Raw genomic sequence first — 15,700 nt, 5'->3', positions numbered from 1 at the left:
TGATTCAAGTCATCAAGAAAAAGCTAAATTGCACAGTTAGGTATGCGCAGTTTTAGAAGATGGGTTGTGTATTGTTTGGGAACCCATGCCACTGCTTCTACACATTACATAAGCCTTGAGGGCTAAGCATGGCTGTCCTTGTTGGTGTCGTCTGAAGGCCTGGGGAGGGCGGGGGACATGCTTGGGGGTCCATGGGCAGCCTTTGTTGGAGGACTGGCTTTTCCAGCCCCATTGAGGGATGGCTTCTCTCCTCTCACGTTTTGTTAGTGTCGCTCAGCCTAGTTGTTGGGAATGTTATCCCATTCCTAGAGGGAAAAACCTTGGTCTTCAGACCATATTCAGTGTGTGGACCCAAGAAAATGGACAGTCCTGGCAGCTTTCCTGCCTCTGCTGAGAACCAGTGTTAGTAGGCAGAAGCTTCTGCTATCCAGAGGTTTTCTCTAATATTTTTTTCAGGCTGCTTATTTACCCTGTTAGTTTACTTTTCTCCAAATGTGAGGAGTGTGGAGATGTATTAGAAAGAATTTGTAGAATTTTGTCATCTTGATTTATTCAACCCAGAGCTCTTTTTTCTTTCTTAGTGGTGGGGTAGGAAAAAGAGCTGCACAGACAGTGGCTGAGTCTTCTGTTTGCTGAATCTTCTTTTCCTTCCTTAGCTACAGTATGTCTTGATGTTTAGAGCATCAAATTGCGCCCTTTTTCTTGTTTGGGTGGTGACCTTTTGTAGGTTTTTTTTCCTATTCTTTTGTTTAATTTGTTAGGAATTAGAAGAGGAAAAATTTGTGGTCCAAATTTATTCTGCCATCCTTCTCAGGACGTCTCTCAGAGTTGTATTTCTAAAATGCAGATCTCATTATGTAACTCTTTTGCCTGAAACCCTCCAGTGGCCCTCCCTGCGTTGCTTTCGGGATAAAGTTTAAATGACTTCACCTGACCTGTAATGCCATGGTCTCCTCCATGATTTGGCCCCTGCTTACCTCTCCATATTACCTGTTGCTAATTTTCCCCTTACTGTCTACATTCCAGACATACTGAACTGAACCGTATTCAGGTTCCAGAATTAACCTTCCTCTCACCTCTGTGCCTTTGCACATGCTTATCTTTTACCTAGAATGTTCCTTTCCCTCCTTTTCTCAGCAGATTTCCACCTGCTCTTTAGATCTCTTTTGTTCTTGCCTCTGGGAAGCCTTTTCTGACTACTCAGACAGTGCTCTGTGCCTATTCTTCGTGCTGTAATTCCTTATGTGTTGGTCATACTGTTCTCTAATCTACTGTTTTCTAGTGTGTCTCATTAGACTGTCAGTTTTGGGGGGACAGGGATGGAGTCTTGATTCCAGCTCAATCAATAAATTGTTTTTGATTGAACAAATGTCTTCATTGTGTGTGTGTGTGCGTGTGTTCCACAGTGCATAGCACAGTGCTGGGTATAGAGCAGGTATGTAGCAGATGCTTGTAGAATAATAAATACTTGTTCATCTAACTTGGACTGTTTGGTTGCTTTGCAGTTTTATGTACGGGGAGCTGACTGATAAAGACACCATTGAAAAGGTGCGGCAAACATTTGAGAACTATGAGATGAATTCCTTTGAAATTTTGATGTACAAGAAGAACAGTGAGTATTCAGACCATTCTGAACCATACCTTGATGTGCTTGGAAGAGTGAAATATCTCCTCTTTCTCTGTTGCTGTCTTAGGTTTTCTTTTCTCCCATCAGCTAAATGTTGTTCCTTGTAGCCAGTGTGTATGTTGGGGTAAATGGTATGGATTGATGAGTTACTGTTCTGCACAGGAGCATTTGTACTTGTCACTAACCAATTAAGACTTCTAGATCTCTTTTCTGCCCAGAGTTAGTGTTTTTCCTATTGGTTTCCTTATGTTGAGTTGTTGGCCTAAGGCACTTGTAGACTTTAAGGCTTCTTAGGTGGGGAGGGAGGAGGTGGGTTAGAATCTCTGCCCAGTTCACCTTTGTATCTATCTCCCTTTAGCACTTAGCACAGTGGGTAACACCAGTAGATGCCCAGTTAAGAGTTTCTAAATAAAATTTTGTTTCCCTGGTGACCCCAGTATTCTGTCAGAGACAGTATTAATCAAATTAATACTGTAATCACTGTTAGTCAAAATGTATTGTTAATTTGTATTTGCTTTGTGTATAATAACTTCCACAAGTATATTAATGAAGAATCTAGGTCAATAGTTATACACAAGTGTAGAACTTGCTTTCTCTTAGCAGTTTCCTGTTGAATGGAGATTAATTGTATTGGAAGTATGGAAAGTGGGCTGTATGGAAACACAGCCATAGCAGGGCTGCAGAGGTGTTGAAGAGTGCTTTGTTTTTTTAATTTAATTTAATTTTTATTTATTTATCTACTTCTGGCTGTGTTGGGTCTTCGTTGCTGTGCGCGGGCTTTCTCTAGTTGCATCGAGTGGGGGCTATTCTTTGTTGCGGTGAGCGGGCTTCTCATTGCAGTGGCTTCTCTTGTTGCAGAGCACGGGCTCTAGGCACGCGGGCTTCAGTAGTTGTGGCTTGTGGGCTCTAGAACGCAGGCTCAGTAGTTGTGGCGCACGGGCTTAATTGCTCCGCGGCATGTGGGATCTTCCCGAACCAGGGATCGAACCCATGTCCCTTGCATTGGCAGGCAGATTCTTATCCACTGTGCCACCAGGGAAGCCCGAGTGCTTTGTTTTTAAAAACACTATTTGGTTGTAAGGAATCCTGTTCTTTATATGTAGGATTGAACTAAGTAGGTCATTGGTTCACTAGAACATTTCCAGAGTGGCCCAGGTGGCGCGTTAGGATAAGTGTTTATTTTGGTGGTGTTCAGGATGATATGTTTTGCTCTGGAAAGCAGTGGGCACATGTGGCTTTTATCTGGAAGCAGCTGGGACTTTTTTTCAGTCTGGAGTGTTGGTGCAGGCAACTGAGAGGACTCTTTGCTTGGTGGCCAGTGCAGACGCTGAGCTGAGAGATTAGCTTTGGGCATCAGCAACTCTGAGAGGGTTGGTTCTGCGCTTTCACACTAGAGTTGCTGCCTTGCTCCATTTCACCTCCTCAGCTAGTAGGTCTAGTTCCTACCTCGAGCCCTACCCTAGTTCCTACCCTGAGACATTTTGCCAAATAGGCCTGAGAGGAATGAGGTGAAAGACTGTGACTGGCTCTGTGCCAGCCCTTCCTCTGCGGGGGACACAACTCAAAGCAACAGCTGTTCCCAGGAGCACGCCAGCAGTGCCTTCTCATGGGAGGAGGGGCTCTGCCGTGTGCCCAGAGCTAAGGGAGTGAGTTAAAGGTTTCCCACACTGGTAGCTTTGTGTCCTGAACAGTGTGGATTTCCCCACGTCACAGAGTACTAATCAGGTAGGCGTATCGCAAAGATAATGCCTTGCGTTTATATTTTGCTTCAGAGTTTTCAAGCTTCATTAGACTATGCATTTAACTTGCTCAAAGTCAACTATACATGTTGAGCATAAAAGGGAGAGAGAGGGAAACATAATTAAAACTGAATTAGTGATTCTACTTGCTATTCTCTTCAGTGGGCATGTACCCCAGAGTGAGTATGAGATGGCAGGGGGGGATCTGCTGTTCCCTCAGCTGCCTCGGGGGCTGAAGGCCTCGTATTTTGAGTACCTCATCGCACTGCGGGTGATTCTGGTACTTCCGGTTCTGTACATTAGGTAGACATGGCCTAGGTATGGAAGCCAGTCAGTTCAACTGATGTTTTTTTATCAAAGAATTGGCATCTCTTCCCTCCCTGGAGGTTGTGGCGGGCTTATTGAGAGAGACGCATGCCAGTCTCCAGAGTGGCATGTCAGCCTGGGCATGGACTCTACTTCATGGGTGATGTGAAGGCATTCTCAAGAGCAACTGTGGTCATATGCAACTTCTACCTTACCCTCTGATTTTAGAAAATACACTCTGTGGAAGGTATGACGCCACTTTATTTAAAAATGTTGAGGGAGCCCTGTGAAGTAGTCATGGCTGACGTTACGTATCTCCATTGTATAACAAGGTAAATTCCTCACCCGAGGTCATGCAGAGCCAGGACCTGGTTTCCAGTGCTTGCTCCATGGCTGTTCTTTCCAGACCAGGTTGGTTTTAGTCGGGGCACAAGGCAGGGCCACCACATATGGTGGTGCAGGCTATACCCTGCATGGGGGCAACCAGAAACCAGTTTGCTTGCTAGGTCCTCAGTGCACCCTGGCCTAGAATTGCATCTGTGCTGAGGGAGGAACTTCTCTTTCTAATTTGCACAAGGCTGTCCAGTGGGCTGGCAGGGGTTTCGTCCAAGGCTAAGCCTGTCCATAAAACATGAAGCAGAAATGGATGCAGATAGTGTTGGTTTCTTCCTAGGAACCGGTTCACTGTCCCCAACTCCTCCAAATCCACCCTCACCTGAGGAATTTAGAAACTTTAAGTTATTTTTTAAGCCTGGGTATTTTACAGTTGCACCAAATTCTATGTTTTTGTTAATGGCTTTTTATTGACCAACCACAGGCATACCTCAGAGATATTGTAAGTTCGGTTCCACAAATTTTTTGGTTTTCCAGTGCATGTAAAAGTTGTTATAGTGGTATACTGTAAACATAACTGTCTATTAAGTGTGCAGTAGCATTATGTCTATAAAAAACCAATGTGTATGCCTCAATTAAAATTAATTAATTAATTTTTTGCTAAAAAATGCTAATCATCATATGAGCCTTCAGTGAGTTGTAATCTTTTTGCTGTAGAGGGTTTGAAATATTGTGAGAATTACCAATTCACATTACCAAATGTGACGCAGAGACATGAAGTGAACAAATGCTGTTGGAAAAATGGCGCCAATAGACTTGCTCAATGCAGGGTTGCTACAGACCTTCAACTTGTTAAAAAAAAAATGTGTTGTCTGTGAAGCGCAATAAAGCGAGGTCTGACTATACTCTGTCAGACACTAGGCTTGCTGCTAGGAATGTGGTTACAAAAAGACAGACCCAGCCTCTGCTCCCACAGCATTTGCAGGGGTCGGGGGCGGCATCATAGTATAGAGCTGTAAGTGTTTTGATGGTGACACCACATGGAGGGTGTCCCTTCACCCTAACTTAGGAGGTCAGGGAAGGAAGTCTTCCTAGGAGGCAGGAAATTCATGCAGAAACTGGAGGATAACGGGGAGTTAGGCAGAGAGAAGGGCAAAGAGTATCCCAGGCTGATGAAAGGCATGTGGAGAGGGCAGTAGGGGAGAGCAGCACTGACATTTGAAGAGACCCAAAGCAGGACTCCTCAGACTTTGACAGGATATATAACATCACCTACAAATCAAACAAAATATATATTTGTATTCAGTAGGTCTGCAGAAGGGCCCGAGATTCTGCTCCAGGTGATGCTAATGCCGCTGGTCCAAGAATCACACTCTGAGTAGCAGGGACAGAAAGCAGCTGCAGTGAAGGCTGACTTCCACGCTTACAGGGTGCATCTATAACCAGCTGGATCCCCTGCACCCAGCACAGTGCCTGACCCAGAAGGTGTTCCACCTGAACTCATGGAGTAATTAAATAAATCTGTAAATGAATGGGTCACCAGTGTAGCTGGAGAGGTTGAGAAGGGCCCATCACGCAGCCACGTTAAAGAGTTTAGAATTTGTCTTAAAAGCAGAGGTGGTGGGGACAGAGGGTGGGGTGAGAGGCGTTGAGTGGTTTTAAGCAGGGTTAAGTGTGTAATAATAAGATTTTCATTTCAGAAAGATGACTCCCTTAGAGAGTGGAGATGGAATGCATCACAGGAGACCAGAGGTGGGAGACCTGTTAGGAATCACCGCGGTGGCAAGATGATTGTGGCCTGCTGGGGGAGGGGTGGGGAAGAGGCAGCTGAGAAGGAGAGGTGTCCGGGGAAGTGGGAGGAGGCTGAGCCTAGGGACTTGCCAGTGGAGCCCACTGACTGGCAAGTGTCTAGCACACAGCCCAGCCCAGAGGAGGCGCTCGGCACATGTTTGCTGAGTGACTTTGAAAGGAACTTGACAATTACCAAGAAACAGATGAGTGACCCAGGGGTATGTGATTCAGAGTGAGGGCTTCGGAGCCAAGGAGCAAGCCTTGTGGGGCTGAACTGACCAGCTGGCCCGGGAGGAGCAGACTGAACAGAGATGGATGGGAGGAGAGAAAGGAGGAGGCAGGTTTGCTGCTACTTTCACAATTTGTAGTTCAATAGATTGAAACTTTCAGCATTTTAAAGCAGTATGGAGTCCCGTGGGGGAAATGCCACCCCATTTGAGATTTTAAAATGTGAAATGTCATCATTTAAAGGAATGTTTTTTTTCTTTTTTCTCTGATTTTTAAATTAATGCATTTTTACTATGGAGAACACATATGAAGGCTTAAAGAAGAAAATCAATCACCCTAAAGACTCAAAGACTTGGAGAAATACTACCAGCCTATTAACATTTTGGTGTTTTTGTCTTGCACGTGTTACATAGTTGAGACTTTGACATGTATGCAATTTGAAATTGTACATTTATTTAATTTTTTTATCATAAAAATATCCTTATCATTAAAATTCCCCATAAACATAATTTAGAAGGAATTTTATTAACAGTTCCTTTATTGTTGGGTATTTATGAGGCTCTAAACTTTCTTGATTAAATATAATGTTGAGGTGAAGATCTTCGTGCAAAGGTATTAGTCAACATTGTGAAATATTTCCTAGAAGTTGAAAATTACTGTGTTAAAGAATGTGAACCAAGGTTCCTGAGACATTTTGCCAAATTGTGTTCCAGAATTGAACGCATTTCGAAGTTCACTTGCAGACTGTGAGTGTCTGACTCATTGAATTGCTCTAGCACCGAATAGTATTATTTTTAAATGATCAGACTGCCTATAATTACATTTTTTTGTTTAATGAGTATTTTTAATGCTAATGAGACTGAAGTATTTTTCCTATTTAGTATCCATTTAAAATTACTTTTTTATGTTAATTGTTCAGATTCTTTGCCCATATGTTCTATTTAATTCTTGTGATTTTCTTATTGATTTTTTTATAAACTCTGAATAAATTGTTTTGATTCCTCCCCCTCCCATTCTTTAGTATTTACACGGATGGATAACTTTGTAGAAAGGATCCGCTAGTGATAGGCATTCATGTTTATTTTACCTTTTGGGGAGTTGGAAGTAATTAGCAGAAGGCTTCATGGTGTGTTTTGGAATGAGTGTGTGTAATACTATTACCTATCTTGGAGACTGGCTTATTTGAAAGGTTTCTTTCTATCTATTGGCCAGTCTGACCATTAAACCTGGGCATTTTGGAATTGCTATATATTTTGTATTGTGACTTAACTCATTCTCAGTATGCTGGATAATTTTCTTATATCAATGACAGTCATCATTCATGAGCTCATTCAGCAAATATTTAGGTGGCCACTTTTGGGCTGGCCAATTAGCTTTTCCATTTTTTTTTTTTTTTTTTTTTTTTTTTAAATTTTATTTATTAATTTATTAATTTATTTATGGCTGTGTTGGGTCTTTGTTTCTGTGTGAGGGCCTTCTCCAGTTGCGGCGAGCAGGGGCCACTCCTCATCGCGGTGCGCGGGCCTCTCACTATCGCGGCCTCTCCCGTTGCGGAGCACAGGCTCCAGACGCGCAGGCTCAGCAATTGTGGCTCACGGGCCCAGTCGCTCCGCGGCACGCGGGATCCTCCCAGACCAGGGCTCGAACCCGTGTCCCCTACATTGGCAGGCAGATTCTCAACCACTGCGCCACCAGGGAAGCCCAGCTTTTCCATTTTTTGAACAAGAAAGTTAAGAAGTATCAGCCCTGAGTGAAAGCAGTCCACCCTCTGGATAACACCCCCCAGCATTTGACTGATTCCACAATTCATGGTGTGGCTGGGGGCCCCGGTTTGGGAGCTGTGGATCAGAGAAGCCCAGGGAAAGGCAGCTTAGAGCAAGAGAAGCTGCCGGCTAAGTCCTCATTGATTACCTACTGCAGGCCTGTGGGTTTGAGCCAAAGAGATCCACATATAAGAAACCGACTCTGCCTTTGAGGAGGTGACAATCTGTTGTGAAGACAAATCTAATAGGAAACAGTCGTCTTTTGCCTATTTTACCAATAGATTGTCTTTTACTTATTCAGTACAAGAAGCTGCTTATATGTGAGGGATATTGATCCTAAATCACACACATATTGAAAACAATTTTGCCTATTAAAATTTTTTCTCTTTAATTAAAGACTTTTTAAATACCATATAGAAGTAAAAAATGTTTGTCAGTCTTTTCCTTTATGGTTCTGACCTTTATATAATACTTAGAAAGCTCTTCTCCTTACCTAAATAATAAAAATATTCTTCCATTTTTCCTTCTGTTACTTTTATAGCACTATTTATTATCATCCAGCTCTTTCTTTCCAATTTGAAATGCTCTTTTTAAATATGCTAAGTTCTCACACATTCATGGGTTTGTGTCTCTCCTCTTTTTCCTTGTGTAACTTATTAGCTACGTGAGTTTGGTTAAAATGCTTTCCCACTTGGGTTGTCCATATTTAAATTGGGGAAAATGTCACAGTAGCAATTCCACTTCACAGAGTTGTTGTGAAAGGTAAACCATGATGTGTCAGGGTTTGGCCCCATTGGAAGCACTCAGTAAATGATATTATTGTCTTCATTATTGCTTGTTTTAGGGTCATTGCCAATGGCTCCTAGTTACTATAGTAGGTAGTCCCTGTCATACGTTTTTTTCTTCAAAGATTTCTTGGCTGTTCTTCTACCTTTAATTTTCTGTTTGAATTGAATGTCAATTCATCAAGCTCTGAGAAAAACAAATGAAAAAAGGAACAATTGAGATTCTGATTGAAATTGCATTAAATTTATATATTAAAAAGGGAGGTTTGACATCTTACAGAATTGATTCTTTTAATCTACAAACAGTGTAACTCTCTCCATTTATTGAGGTTTTGCTTTTTGCCCTTCAATCAAATTTAAATTACATGGAGGCTTAAGCATTGAATTTTCTAGCTTTTCCCTTGTTATGGTTGAGATTGGTCCTTTTCCTTCTGAACAGGTGCAGGCAGCTTTGGAGTTTCATTAAACACCTTAAGATACATTCTCTTTTAAAGTCATACGAACACCCCTGTGAGGTGAGATTGAACATTTTAACCTTATAGGTAAAGAATTTATAAGGAAGGAAGAAAGGAAAGTAATAGTTTTAAATATCTGTGTATCATCATACATTTTAACTTAGTCTAAAGTAGGTCTATTATTCCCATTTTACAAATAAGGAAACTGATTCTGAGAGAAGTTAAAGTAGTGTGGCCAAGACATAAAATACATGAAGAGATAGAGCTCAAACGCACGGCTTGGGATTCTGAATCAGATGTTCTAATGGCCAGTGGTCACTACTTTCCCCCTCATGCTCTCTCATCCTCTCTACACTTGTCATTTGTCTCAATAAAGTTGACTCAAATCCTATTGGTCTGTTTCCTGGGGCTAACTGCCATTCTCTAGTCTAGTTTCTGGACCCATCTGAATGGCCCAGCACATGCAACCCTTCTCAAGAGCCAATCACAGTGGCTTGGTCAGTTCTGTTGCTGTCAAACGTGGCCTGGATGCCTGGCTCTAGAGAGTACCTGGGAGGAGGTCCAGGGTAGGAGGCCAAAAATTCTCTCATACACCTGAGCCTTGCTGTTTTGTTATCTGACTGTTGTGGTTGAGAAACCCTATAGCCAGGTTAGGTTGTCAGGTTAATTACTGCATAACCCGAGGGAGCTACATAAGGGATGACCATCGCAGAGTGACCAGAAGGAGGAGCCTGACCTGGAACTCCCCTTCTACTGGGCATCCTCATCCAGGAGAGAGCTGCAGCCTTTGCCATCAGTAGGATGTGTTTCTCCTGGATTTGTGTATTGATCTGCCTTTAATAGAAAATTTATCATTGACCCTTTGTTCTTTTTTGCAGAAACAGGGCATTAAGTACTTGCTTTTCTTGGTTTTTCCCAGAATTTCAACCTCTTCCTGATTGTGTGTGTGTGTGTGTGTGTGTGTGTGTGAATATTTGTGCATTCATTGTCTCTCTTGTATCCTGATGGAATGGATGCTGCTGTAGAATCTGGGCTGTAGGAGAGGTCCCCGGAGGCCAACTGCTCAGGCGTCTGCCCCCGGGCAGGTCTTCATTTGAATGGAGCCAAAGGGTTCCTGAATATCCCTGGGTGCATCCAGAGGTGTGTAAGGGAAACTGGGTGGGTGGCGCTCTGGGCTCTGAATGGTTCGTGTTTGCTTGAAGGAACTGTTTCATGTACTGAGACTTTGAGTAATGTTTCATTAGTTAAAAACCCTTCGCTCTTAAAAAGTGAAAGGTTGAAATGACTGGTCTGTGCTATCTAAGAGGCACTCAGTCTTTTTTGGAAGAATTTCAGAAATGAAAATTTAAACCCATTCTTCATTCCTAGATTGTTTGGGTGTGACAATTTGGAAGAGAGGCAGGTCTGAGTAACTGTGAAGACACTGGAAGTAGGATTTATTTCTTTGAAACTCAGCAAGCATTCTTAGAGCTTGTTGAGTTTCACTGCTGCAGGCTGGTGCCTCCTGGGGTTGAGCATCGTAATGGCCTATGTGACACCCCATGGGTAGCACTGCATTGGATGCCATTAGAATAAGGGTGCAGGACCATCAGACAGAGGAAGTAGATCAGTTCTCCTGCCCTTGGAGTGCATTATGAATTATTTACAGAAATAGTCTTCAACTGTTAAGCTTTGAGGGGGCCCAATACATAGCACTTTCTTTTCCTGCCTGTGGTCAGAAACAATTGGGAGAGATACAGGAATCAGGCAAATGGAGGTTAAAATACCACCTTTATGACTAGTAAAGCAGATCCTAGAAAATGTAGTTTATATCTGTGGGCAGGTGAGTTTCTAAAAGTGAATCCTAGAATCAGACTTACCCACCCAACCCAGGTAACACCGGAGAACCACAGGCTTCTCCTCCTACCAGCCATCCCCCCTGCCCTTTGACTTCTCCCCTAACATTTATAGAATGGAGAAGTAGAGCAGAATGCACACTAATCTCTAAGCAGAGGAGGAGAAGTGGCCAGGCTACACATGTCCAATTCTTGTCCCCCAAATTGCCAACCCAGGGAAAAGACCTGGAGTGTTACACTGAAAGATGTCCCTCCACGAGGAAACACCAGTAGCAGAAAAGAGGTTCCTACCCTCAACAAGCCCAAGTGATCAGCCGGCGAGGAACTCTTAAAGTAATACATACTGACTCTATGAATTTTTGGCACGAGAAACATATTTAGATATTGAAATGGAATGATCAGAGTAGCATGCATTTAGTCAGGGAACATTTCTGGAAGGAAGCAATGGGCACAGTGTGGTGGAGAGAGGCACGTAGCTTTAAACAGATTGACCTGTTGAAATGGAGGAAAGTTCATGGGGAGCTTGAACTATGGTAAAATGAAAAAGGCCTCCCAATATGACAAATACAGTAGCTCTTGTGATCTGGGAGATGTGGGTTAGTGTCATCAGTCCTAGTAGTCATAAAGATTAGATGGCACAGTCCCAAGTGGAACAAGTTCATAGATATCCGGCCCAGCTGGTATAGCACAGGGGATGGCCCATAGGCGGCAGCTGTGAAGGGGATGGTCCTGGGGATTGCAGCAAGACGAGGCTTCTGGTGTTAGACAACATGAGTGGGGGGCCTCTCTTCTGATTTATTACTAGTTTGGTAAATTAGGAGTGCTTTCTCGTTTACCCAGCTGAGAGAATATTGTTTAATTTTCTTTAGAGCAAAAAGAAAATATTTTTTTTTCCTCTTTTTGTCTTACCAGCTAGGATACAACTGAGAGCTGTGGGTTTGTGGGCTCGACTGGTGTGATGCTTTCTTTTGAGTTTTCTGTTGCTTAATTGAAAGTGGCTTAAAACCCACTGCAGGTTCTGAGGAGGATACTGGGAGGAATAGTAACACAGACCTTCCAAAAACAGTGGATAACTCAGAGACCATATTCTTCTTGATTTTGGAACACTATGTGTGATTTTTTTTTTTTTTTTTTGGCCGCGCCAGTCAGCTTGTGGGATCTTAGTTCCCCGACCAGGGATCAAACCCAGGGCCTCGGCAGTGAAAGTGCAGAGTCCTAACCACTGGACCACCAGGGAATTCCCCTGATTTTTGTAAGGTGGATTTTCCTTTCAAAACACATTTTTCTTAGGGTGACACTATAATGTATTTGTCTTCTAAGAGTACCCAGAAACCAGCAGCTAAAAAGGGAAGGGGAAGTGGATAGAGGTTTAAAGTTAACTGTGGATGAATATATAAATAATCAAGATTTAAGGAGAATGTATTCCTATCTGATCCATTTGCTGCCTGTTTGACTGTACATTGTGGGGTTATTCATACTTACATATGAATAAGTGGTATAGTCAGATATATAATCTTATAATTGTTAAGTAAAATTGGTTAATCCTAATGTTAATCAGAGATGTCTCTCTGTCCTTGTTGTATAGTATAGAGTTTGATGTGATTGCAGGCAGAGAGACCCAGGTGACCTTTTGGGGATCTATTTCCATCTCCAGTATTCAGTGAGTTGTTTGCTTGCTATCTCCTAAAATAAAATATGTAAAATGCTGAGCACAGCACCTGGTGCATAGGAAGCTTCTCTAATACTTAACAACATGGGGAAATATTTACTGTATTTTAATTTGAAAATGGTTATAAAATAGTATGTAAAGCATTATCCCGGTTATGCAAAATTCAACAAATAGTTATTAAGTTCTTATATGCCAGATGCTGTTTTAGGAACGGGGATACAAGAACAAGATGGGGTGAACATACCATTGCTTTGTGCCCCATTTAATTTTGTATCACAGAAGAGACTGATAGATCTTGCTGTGATGTCCTCAATAGATAGAAAACATGTTTCTTTTCCTTCTTTTTTTTTTTTTTTTGTTTTTGGAAGCCAGAGACTGACTTTGTGCAGGTATTTCTCCACAGATACCTGAGTGAGTGACCTCTCTGAGAAGTCAGTCAGATGAGCCCTGCCCACCTTCTCCTTCTGTGGTTTAGGGCAGTGCTTTGGAAGAGCTCATTTATCCCCCAGTTTAGCTCAGGAGCAAGGATTGGAAGTTGAAACATTCATTGAGCTTCCTAAAGTACTAAGTAATCACAGCTGAAACCCACCTGGAAACTCCCTTTCTGGGGGAGCCTTTGCCAGGAGAATCATTGTGGTGATTCTTTTCCTTCCTCAGTGTGTCCTTATTTGCCATTGTATAGGACCTCTGGGATTTTTATTCTGGGGAGGGAGATTTAGAAACATAGTTTCTAGCCCATGGTCCATTGAGCCAAATTGATGGATTCCCAAGCTGAATTTTGGCACTGGGAGCTTTTAGCAATGGAAATTTGAGTTTCATGGTTGGCCGGCCATGGCTGGCAATACCCAAACTGGCCCCTACTGTTTACTTGTTCACTACATGGTCTAAGGTAAGTCTTAAGGTCTCTGTACCTTAGATCAGGAGGGATTTTCAACTCATTTTCTAATCATTTTACAAGGGTTAAGAAATCTGCACTTACAAAATTATTTGAACGGAGAAAACTCCCCACTGAGTAGTTACTATGGAAGCTTTTATTCCAGCAAGAGGAAAAATTAATGGTGTAAAACTCAGTCCCTGAAGGAATGAAACGATTCTAAAAACGAACTAATATTTGTACCTATTCATTCCCAAGTCTTTACTTCCATAGCCCCTCAAATGAGAATGCAAATTACTGACCAACCTTTTGGTATTTCTTTCAGGGACACCTGTGTGGTTCTTTGTGAAAATTGCTCCAATTCGAAATGAACAGGATAAAGTGGTTTTATTTCTTTGCACTTTCAGTGACATAACAGCTTTCAAACAGCCGATTGAGGATGATTCATGTAAAGGTTTGTAATTCTGATTTGTACAAATAATTTTATGCCTTTTTTATTTTTTTGCCTATAGTGTGACTCTCGTTACAGAGAATTGGAGGTTGCCAAGGCAATCTCTGCACGAGGATCAAGATTTAAACTTTAATTTGTGTTGGGTAAAGCATTGTATCGTTCTGGAATGTATTGAGGGAAAAGAAAGTGAGAAAAAAAAGCTTTGGTTAGGAAGGCATTTGAATCAATTTCATACCTTTGTAGATTAACCCTTTCCAAGTAGACAGAAGAAGGTAACTGAGCACCTCTGGTATTGTCAGAATCTTTGCAAGTTTTCACATGACAGATGTCAGTCACCCAAATGTGGCAATTCATGGTCACATTCATCTTATTTCTATATAAACTTCTTCAGATTTGACTGAGTTCTAGCATTTTAAGAGTGTTAAAGTAGATTTTAGTACATCTCTGCCTCCGTGGTTGGTTAAGTCTGTGACTGGTTAATTCATTGGAAACATGGCATTAATGAGGCCAGTAACATTCCCATATGGGTCATTTAATCAGCTCTGGGACCACATATTTTAGCACTCACCTCAGCCATATCACATGCATGTATGGTTTAAATAACACTGGGGACCTAGGAGAGGAGATGGCTCGGGATTTCTAGAACAACTATACTCCCGAAGAGGTCCAGCTCATCAGGAAATACAGAAGATGTCATTCCCAGAGGCTTGGGATTAGGAGGTATCACAGCAGTCTTTTCCATCCCCCTGAAGATAACCAGGAGGCCAGGAGCTCTTTCATGTCGCAGTGTTTCCTGGCTCTGCGGCTGATTTTCCGGCTCTACCAGAGATCCTTACTCCTTGCAGTTTTCTGAGACGCAGCAGAGAGATAAGAGTGGAGTTCATGAGAGAGTCAAACTGGGGCATGTTATCCTCGATGTGACAAAATTGTGATTGTTAAATGGCAAGAAATAAAAAACATTCTGTGGCTGCTCCCTTGGGGGCTGTGTCCTCTGAGGATATTTAAAATCCTACCACATTTGGATGCTAATATTTATAGAGCTCAGAGCATAATGCTGTGTATACCAGTGCATCCTTTTTTTTTTTTTTTTAACTATCTATAGCTCAGTAAATCAATCACAGCCTGCCTTTGGGGTTCAAGACCAGAGCAGATGTAAATAAAGTCTCTTAACTTGTCTCACCCTCCGGCAGTCTCCTTTTCTCCTGCAGATTTGTGATTCCCTGATTTCTAGTTTCTGACTTGAAGATTTCTCAGTGCAGTAGCTCTTACACAGCGATAGGCTCACTCATGATGAGTGTCATCTTGCTACCATCTAGAAAGGCCGTTTACTTTTTTAACTGAGTAAACTCATAAATAGCATTTTAAAGGTAATCTGATATTTTCACAATTATTTTTGCAAGTTTTCTCTGACAAAGGTGAACTAGGGGATGTAGTTGAGTCAGAATATTTCCTTATCATCCCCACTGGAACATTTTCAGGTGACGTGAGGGATTGTTTAGTAGGATAGGCAGAGTCAACCGAGAATGCTCCCTGCATGCCACCTAGGTGTCTGCCTGGCATTCTCATGAAACCTGAAAGAAGAGATAAATCAGATTGATGCAGTGGGACTCACTGAGGTTTATTTTCCAGGAGTAAAATGCTCTACTTCATTTTTCCTGCCTCGCTGATGTATTTCCCTTGCTGATAAGGGTTTTGGTGGGTGTGCGCGCGCACACACACACACACACACACACACACACACACACACACACACACCCTATTCCCTGTTAGCCAAGGGAACCAGATATTAATTCTCTTTGTCAATGAAATAAATTGGAGTAATACATGACTTGATTTCTAAAAAT

At 42.2% G+C, this 15,700-nt stretch overlaps 1 protein-coding gene across 3 annotated transcripts in view; it reads left to right on the top strand.

Annotated features, from left to right (window-relative positions):
• KCNH1 (potassium voltage-gated channel subfamily H member 1) overlaps positions 1-15,700 on the top strand; it is a 443,651-nt gene that overhangs the window by 33,125 nt on the left and 394,826 nt on the right. Inside the window, exons 3-4 of one of the 3 annotated variants that reach the window (XM_082399773.1) lie at positions 1,506-1,612; positions 13,731-13,859. The exons of the other annotated variants lie outside the window; for them this stretch is intronic. Coding sequence (XP_082255899.1) covers positions 1,506-1,612; positions 13,731-13,859 — 236 coding nt within the window. The remainder of the gene's footprint in view (positions 1-1,505; positions 1,613-13,730; positions 13,860-15,700) is intronic. 3 annotated transcript variants of the gene reach the window in all.

Source organism: Balaenoptera borealis, assembly GCF_965194805.1.
Source record: "Balaenoptera borealis genome assembly, chromosome: 1".
In the NCBI taxonomy this organism is placed as follows: domain Eukaryota; kingdom Metazoa; phylum Chordata; class Mammalia; order Artiodactyla; family Balaenopteridae; genus Balaenoptera; species Balaenoptera borealis.
This window is presented reverse-complemented; position numbering and strand designations above follow the sequence as displayed.